This window comes from Coturnix japonica, chromosome 3, assembly GCF_001577835.2.
Source record: "Coturnix japonica isolate 7356 chromosome 3, Coturnix japonica 2.1, whole genome shotgun sequence".
In the NCBI taxonomy this organism is placed as follows: Eukaryota; Metazoa; Chordata; class Aves; order Galliformes; family Phasianidae; genus Coturnix; species Coturnix japonica.
This window is the reverse complement of record NC_029518.1, coordinates 3,542,604-3,549,707: the sequence shown is the minus strand read 5'-3', so window position 1 is coordinate 3,549,707 and position 7,104 is coordinate 3,542,604. Positions and strand designations below refer to the sequence as shown.

At 63.9% G+C, this 7,104-nt stretch overlaps 2 protein-coding genes across 2 annotated transcripts in view; both read right to left on the bottom strand.

The window, feature by feature from the left end:
• Positions 1 to 3,843, bottom strand: part of LOC107310722 (cullin-9-like) — a 9,580-nt gene extending 5,737 nt beyond the window's left edge. The window contains 13 exon segments of the mRNA XM_032443615.1: positions 1 to 5; positions 7 to 217; positions 353 to 545; positions 671 to 1,004; positions 1,157 to 1,347; positions 1,680 to 1,815; positions 1,947 to 2,015; positions 2,017 to 2,057; positions 2,060 to 2,109; positions 2,151 to 2,277; positions 2,280 to 2,478; positions 2,698 to 2,852; positions 3,141 to 3,843. The exon segment at positions 1 to 5 is cut by the window's left edge and continues 278 nt beyond it. Coding sequence (XP_032299506.1) covers positions 1 to 5; positions 7 to 217; positions 353 to 545; positions 671 to 1,004; positions 1,157 to 1,347; positions 1,680 to 1,815; positions 1,947 to 2,015; positions 2,017 to 2,057; positions 2,060 to 2,109; positions 2,151 to 2,277; positions 2,280 to 2,478; positions 2,698 to 2,852; positions 3,141 to 3,729 — 2,300 coding nt within the window. The 5' untranslated portion in view covers positions 3,730 to 3,843.
• A 1,454-nt stretch (positions 3,844 to 5,297) lies between these two features.
• On the bottom strand, positions 5,298 to 7,086 carry MRPL2 (mitochondrial ribosomal protein L2). The gene is made up of 6 exons (XM_015856699.1): positions 6,819 to 7,086; positions 6,615 to 6,738; positions 6,039 to 6,154; positions 5,851 to 5,961; positions 5,622 to 5,695; positions 5,298 to 5,544 (listed from the first exon to the last, which is right to left on the bottom strand). Exons 1-6 carry the CDS (start codon positions 7,069 to 7,071, stop codon positions 5,332 to 5,334), a joined length of 891 nt encoding a protein of 296 aa, XP_015712185.1. The 5' UTR covers positions 7,072 to 7,086; the 3' UTR covers positions 5,298 to 5,331.
• Between the last annotated feature and the right edge of the window lie 18 nt (positions 7,087 to 7,104).

Here is a 7,104-nt window from a genome sequence, read left to right as displayed (position 1 = left end):
CGCACTCACCGCCAGGCCGGCCTGCTGCACCAGGGCAGAGGCCGCGTGCTGCCGCATGCAGGCCAGCACCGCCCGCACACCGCCCTCAGTGCCGAAGGGCACACTCCAGGCACAGCTCTCCATCAGCAGGGCCACCAGCCGCAGCGCCAGCGCTGCCGGGTACAACTCGGCCTCCTCGACGCCCAGCAGCTCCACCAGCATCTTCACCAGCTTCTCCCTGCGAGGCCGAGGGCAGCTCAGGAACAGCACCTTCACCTGCCCACGTGGCCCCACCGCACTCGGACTGCCCCATATCAGCCCACGTGGGGCACAGAGACGCAAGAGCCGCTCCTCTCACCACTCAGCCCCGCACCTGGTCTCTGGCCCACCCTGGGCCTTGCCGCTGTGCTGCTCCTGCTCTGGGGCCTCCTCCAGCACCTTCACCACATGCCGCAGCCCGGCCACGTGCAGCTCTGCCTCGCAGTCACCACGCAGGATCGCATCCACCACGCGCTGCACCTCGGCCAGGCAGCCGCCCTCACTCATGTCCTCACAGCCGCCCCATGCTGCAGGAGGGAGGGAGGCCGGGACATCGCCAGCAGCACCCGCAGCAGCTCCCAGAGATGGGCCCACAGCCCCACACTCCCTGGCCGCCTCCAGCACCCGCAGCCTCCCTCCGTCGGGCCCTCACCTTCGCTCTGTTCTGCAAAGCGCAGCCCTTCCCTCTCCAGGAGCTCACAGAACAGCTGGGAATCCGACCTGAAGGCCGTGGCTGCACACAGCTCTTCCTTGGCCACCTCAGCCGGCACAGCTCTGTGCTCGTGGCCTTCTGAGGACACCGTGGCTCTGCCCCCGCCGCGCCGCTCGGCCCCACTCCCCAGCAAGTACTTGGCATAGACACAGGAGCTGCACAGCTCGCTCTGAGCGCTGCCCTGAAGCCGCTTCTCCAGGGCCCGCAGCACTTTCTGGGCCGGCTCCACAGGGACTGGCAGCTGCAGCAGCGCGTCCTCAGCCAGCTCCGACAGCTGCGTGGATGGGGACACGTCAGCCCACACGGACACACAATGCACCCCACAGCCCTGAGGCAGCCCGGGCCCAGCCACACAGAGGTGGGCCCACCCTTCCCAGCACCACAAGCCCCCTCCCTGAGGCTTCCCCGTGCCGCTCTGGCCCATACCTGCTCAGTGTGCTCCTGCCGGATGAGTCGGACCATCTCCTCCTGCTCCTGCACTTCCAGCTTCTTCACAAAGAAGAGCAGCTCCCACCACTCAGCGTGGCTCAGGGTCACTGCAGCTCTGCTCGGCTGCTCCCCCAGGTAAGGCAGTGAGTACAGCCCCCCAGGGGGCTTAGAGAAAAGTGGCTGTGCAGCTGCAGGACAGCAGAGAGAGGAAAGGCACCGTCAGCACCACCAGCTCCCTCGGCAGAGCCATCCTCTGCTGCACAGCCCTCATCCCACAGCAGGAGCTTGTGAGGACCTCCCTGACCCCATCCCAATGCGGGACAGGGAGATGACAGGAGGGAAGCAACAGGCAGAGTGTGCTGGGAGCAGAGAGCCCAGCAGTGGGCAGGTGGGGAATGCAGTCTTCTCTAAAGCCTCTCAGGGCCAAAATGAGCACCCTGTATCTGGCCGTTGTGCCAAACTGTTCCCTCAGGGCACAGACCTGGGAAGAAGTTGCATGCCCAGCGGGGCTGAAGCTCACCTGCCTTCAGCTTGTGGCTGTATCTCAGGGTGGATACCTTCTCTCGGCCCTCATGCTCCTCCTGACCAGAAGAGCCAATGATCTCCACCATGTGCCAATGAACCCAATATGTGCAGCCCGAGGCATGCCAGTACACCTGCGAGGAGAGCCATAAACCACACATGACTGAGGAAAAGCACAGTAAGCCACACTGCTCCTACACAAGGCTCCGTATTTTCCACATCACGCCATGTCCCTCAACAGCCCCATCCTCCCAGCAGCCAATACCTGCACAGGCGGCGTGCCATCATTGCTCTGGCGAAATTCACCCTCATCACCTGCGCTGACACTGTTCGTAATCCTCCAGCATGCGCACCCGCATGCCGTGCACCAAGTTGCCTGCACGTACTCCACATAGCTGCTGCGCTTCTGGGAGGAACCCCCGCACGCGCTGTACCTTCGGAAGATGCTGAGGTTCCCAACTTTCCGCGCTAGAGCGGAAAAGCAAGAGTGCTGACGCCACCAGACCCTGAAAGAATAGTGAGAGCTGGTGCCTCGAAGATCGAGAGCGGGTGAAGGGCGAAGCTTCGCTTCCTGCTAGGCCAGGTAGGCTCCGGCTGTGGCTGTGTTCCCAGACCCCCATCCCACCCGCGCACCAGTCCAGAGAGTTTGCCATAGCCATGCTGAACTCAAACTCCTGCTTTACACGGCTGCTCTCCTGCCACTCCTCGCTCTGCTCCTCGCCGCCGCTCAGCTTGTCCAGCAGAGAAGTGACGCACAGGTAGCGCTTCACCAGGGCAAACAGCTGCTTCCCGGGGATCTGCAACAGGCAGCACCGTCAGACTGCAGCTGGACGAGCAGCTCACGCCCTCACCAGCCCATCCATGGCTCTGCAATGGCTGCGTACCAGCAGGCAGCAACACAGCCCCCCTCGGCCCGCCCTGCCCACAGGCAGGCTCTCCTCCTGCTTCCTCACCACACCAGACCCTGTGCCAGCCCTCACAATACCAGGTCCTGCTCAGCTGCCTACTGTCACTACCTGGGGGAGATGAATGCCCTCAAAGGACACGCAGTGCTCTTCAGAGGATATTGTCTCAGCAAACAGCTCCAGCAAGGTGTAACGGCTGTCAAAGTCCATGTGCTGCTCAATGCCATCCTGCTGGCTCAGGGCTAGCAGGACATGAGCCCAGCTCCCTGTAGCAATGACACAAAGCATTTAGGCTCCCCAGAGACAACTCTCACACCACCCTGCGCCCATCAGCCTGACTGCAGCAGGAAAGAACCAGCTTTGCAGCTCTGGGTAACCCAACACATCGGGCACCTCCGAGCTGCAGCAGCTCCTCTCTGATGAGAGCATCAGGCTCATCAGCGTCAGATCAGCGGGGCAGAGGAGCGGCTCCAGGCCAACGACAGCACGGAGCCACCAGCCCCGCTCGGCCCCGCTGCTCCCAAAGGCCCGGCGCCCCGCTCAGCAGCCCCCACCTGCGTCGTGCAGAGCCAGAGCCCTCAGCATCTCCGCGGCGCCGCGGCAGATCGGCTTCTCCCGGTGGCACAGCATCTCCGTCAGCAGCTCCAGGGCTCCCGTCTCCTTGAAGGCGCCCGCCAGCGCGCCGATGCCGGCGTAGGCGCTCAGCACGCGGACGGTGTGGAGGACGGAGGCCGCGGGGGTCCCGCCGCCGGCCAGCTGCCGCCCGGCTCGCCGCACCAGGCTCCCGACGTCGGCCTTCATCTCCAGCAGCGAGGCCTCGTCCGGCGGCGCGGGCGGCGGGCCGGGCGCCCTCTCCTCCTTCGCCCGCGGCCCCGCCCGCTCCCCCCCGCCCAGCAGCGCCGGGCAGCCGGCGCGGACCTCCTCCGCCGACAGCCACGTGGCCACGCTCTCCGAGCGGAGCCCCGCGGAGGAGCCGCCGCCGCCTCCCGCCGCCCGCTCCTCCGCGCCGACCACGCGCCACCGCACCAGGTACTCCGGGGCGCCGTCGGGGCCGCGCCGCTGCCGCAGCAGCTCGTGCGGGTAGGCCTGCAGCTGCGGGCCCAGCTGCACCAGCAGCCCGCCCTCCTGCCCGTCCTTCACCATCGTGCCGGACGGCGCCGACGGGGGTCGCGGGGAGCGGCGTGTCCGCCCGCCCGCCAGGGGGCGCCGTTCGCCGCGATCCCCCGCCGCCCCCGGATGGCCGGTAACGCCTCACCCTGGGCCCGGCTCGGCAACGCTTCCGGGTGGGCGGGCGCTGGGCGGTGCCGACGGGAGCCGAGCGGGGCCCTGAGGCCTCGGTGTCGCCCCGTGGGCTCGGCTCCGCGCCGGTCGTGTCCTGTGATGGGCAGCATGGAGGCGGGGCTGCCGGGCCTGGCCTGGCAGCGGGACGGGGCTGTGCTTTGGAGCGCCTTCCGAACGAGCCGTCCTACAGCACGGGATGTCCTGCGGTACCAACCTAGAGGCTTCTGTGCTGCTGTAACTGCAGCACTGGGCGACAGAGGAGCTGCTGACATCATACGGCTGGACATCAGTAAGGACACCGACACGGCCCTCCGTAACATCCTTCTCTCCAGACTGGAAAGATAACCGTGCAGTGGATGAGGAACCGGCTGTCAGTGTCCAGATGGAGCTCGGTGCCAGTTGGGGTCCCCCAGGGGTCACTGTCTGTGACCAGCACTGTTTAATGTCAGTGACCATTGGCTGTAGGATCGAGTGACCCCTCAGCAGTTTGTAGATGACACTGAGCTGTGTGGTGCAGTCAGCATGGCACAGGGACAGGTGCCATCACAGAGATCAATGCAGGCTGAGCAGAGGGTGCAGGATAACCTCATGAGGCTCCACAAAGCCAAGTGCAAGGTCTTGTACCTGGGTTGTGGCAACCCTGACCATCAGTACAAGATATAAGGGATATAACGATGAAGCACAGCCTTGCTGAAAGACCTGGGTGTACTGGTGGATGGCAGCTGGACATGGGCAAGCACCGTGCCAGCAGGGTGAGGGGGGGATCTGCCCCTCTGCTCTGTGCTCTGAGACCTCACCTGGAGCACTGCATCCAGATGGGGAGTGCTCAGTGCAGGAGAGACATGGAGCTGTTGGAGCACATCCAGAGGAGGGCTGCAGAAATGATCCCAGGGATGGAACACCGCCCTTTGAGGACAGGCTGAGAGCTGGGCTGTGCAGCCTGGAGAAGGAAAGGCTCCAGGAGACCTGAGAGCAGCTTTTTGGTACCTGACTCGGGGGTATAAGAAAGAAGGGGAAAGACTCTTTAGCTGGGTCTGTGTGACAGGACAAGGGGAAGATGGTTTCAAACTACAAAAGGAGATTTAGACTGGGTACAAGGAAAAAAGCTTTGTTTTATAGGGGTGGTGAGGCACTGGCCCAGGTTGCCCAGAGATGTGGTGGGAGTTCCATCCTTGGAAATATACAAGATTGGGCTGGATGGGGCTCTGAGCACCTGACTGAGCTGTAGGTTGCAGGGGAGTTTCACTAGATAGCCTTTAAATGCCCCTTCCAACTCAAAACATGTGATGATTCTAAGTATCCAGGCAGGAAGGTGCCTCATTTTGTGGAACCCCAAGACCAGCAAGGCTCCTGCCCCGGGATCCAGCTACAGCAGCCTGCAGCCCAGCACCCATCTCTCCCACTCAGGAAAGGCAGCGGTAACACCACAGTGCTAGTGTGCAGAGCGCTTTATTGGCCCTGGCCTCACTGCTGTGTCGTGATACGGGGCAAGTTGACATAGCTCTTCATGGGAGGCAGTGGCTTGATCTTGCGGCCGGCCCAGCCGCCCTTGCGATGCCATAAGCCCGTATGCGGGCGCTTGCCCAGCCAGCGGTTGCGTCCAGCCTTTCCGATCACTCGCTTGTTGTGGTCGACGTTGGACACGCGGCCCACTGTGGCCACGCAGGTCTCCAGCACCTGGGGGATGGAAAAGAGCTGTGAGCCTCCCCGCTGGCACCCAGGCTGTCAGGACAGGAACGGCACGGCTTTCCCACCTGCATTTGTCTCTTGGAGGGCAGCTGCACGATGGCCGTACCATTCACCTTCCTCAGCAGCACTCCACAGGTCCCTGCAGTGGGTGAGAGGAGGCAGCTGTGCTGAGCAGCGGGAAAAAGCCCTAAAGCCACTGCCACCTCTTGCTGAGGAAGGAGCCTCAGGGCGTCATCAGGAAGGACTGTTGCACTCAAACGCAGGGAGAAGACAACAACCCCCTGTGTGACGCACCGGCAGCCCGGATGTACTGTGCTCCCTTCCCAGGGTGGCTCTCCAGGTTGCAGATGAGCGTGCCCACAGGCAGGGCCCCCAGTGGGTAGGCGTCCCCTTCACTGGCCAACACTGCAAGGCAAAGCCGTGAGCCGGAGCGAGGCAACCAACGAGCTGCATGCAGGGCTGGCTCGGGGCTGGAGACACACCTGCCATCCTTCCGATGTGTGAGGAGTTCTTGATCATGTCTCCAGGCTGCATGTTCTCCGTGGCGATGATCCAGCGCTTCCGATTGCCACCAGCTACCAGGGCAATGTCAGCTGACCTGTGCATGGAACCACAGCCTCATTAGGGTTGGAAAAAAAACACTAAAGGTCACAAAGTCTGTCAGCAAATAACCACAGAATCATTAATTCCATAAGAGACCACTGGGATCAGCCAGTCCGACCCCACCCCACCGTGCCCACTGCCCACATCCCTCAGTGCCACATCCCCACAGCTCTGGGACACCTCCATGGACGGTGACCCCACCACTCCTGTGCAGCTGTGCCACTGCATCACCGCTCTATGGAGAAGGAATTGTTCTAACAGCCAACATGAACCTCCCCTGGCACAACGTGAGGCCATCCCCTCTCGTCCCATGGCTGTTCCCTGGGGGCAGAGGCCGACCCCACCTCACACAGCCTCCTGTCAGGTCATTGCACAGAGCCATGATGTCTCCCCTGATCCTCCTCTCCCGCACACAGCACACCCCGGTTCCCTCAGCACACCCGGCCCACACTCGCCTACAAGGGTCGTATCGGACGTCGATGACCTTCTCGGTGCCGTCGTTGTACCGCAGCCGCTGGAAGTCGATCATGCGGTAGCGCCGTTTGTGTCCGCCGCCGATGCCCCGCACTCGGATGCGCCCTGCGGACCGGGAGAGCGGCTCCAGCCGTGCCCCCTCGGCCGTCCCTCCCTCCCAACCGACCCCGGGCCTCGTCCCCCACCTGTGTGATCGCGGCCGCCCGTCTTCTTCATGCCCATGGGCCGCACCGTGTACTTAACGCGGCACTTCCACGCGGGGTCCGTGGTGCAGCGCGGCGTGGAGCCGCACAGCCCGCGCCATGCGGCCGACAGGGCCCCGCCGACAGCAGACGGCGGCGGCTGCAGCACGGTCAGCACGGTCCGGGCGGCGGCCGCGCGAGGGGCCGACACGGTGAGCGCCCCGACGGCCCGGCACAGCGCCGCCACCGCCGCCATCTTGCGCGCCCCGCACCGCGCATGCGTCAGGGG

Excerpts from the sequence above, each read along its gene's own strand:
- MRPL2 (XM_015856699.1), bottom strand. The coding sequence starts at position 7,071 with ATGGCGGCGGTGGCGGCGCTGTGCCGGGCCGTCGGGGCGCTCACCGTG. Across the intron at positions 6,739-6,818 it reads GGGCGGCCGCGATCACACAG|GGCGCATCCGAGTGCGGGGC; the intron begins GTGGGGGACGAG and ends CCCGGTCCGCAG. Across the intron at positions 5,545-5,621 it reads CCTCCAAGAGACAAATGCAG|GTGCTGGAGACCTGCGTGGC; the intron begins GTGGGAAAGCCG and ends TCCATCCCCCAG.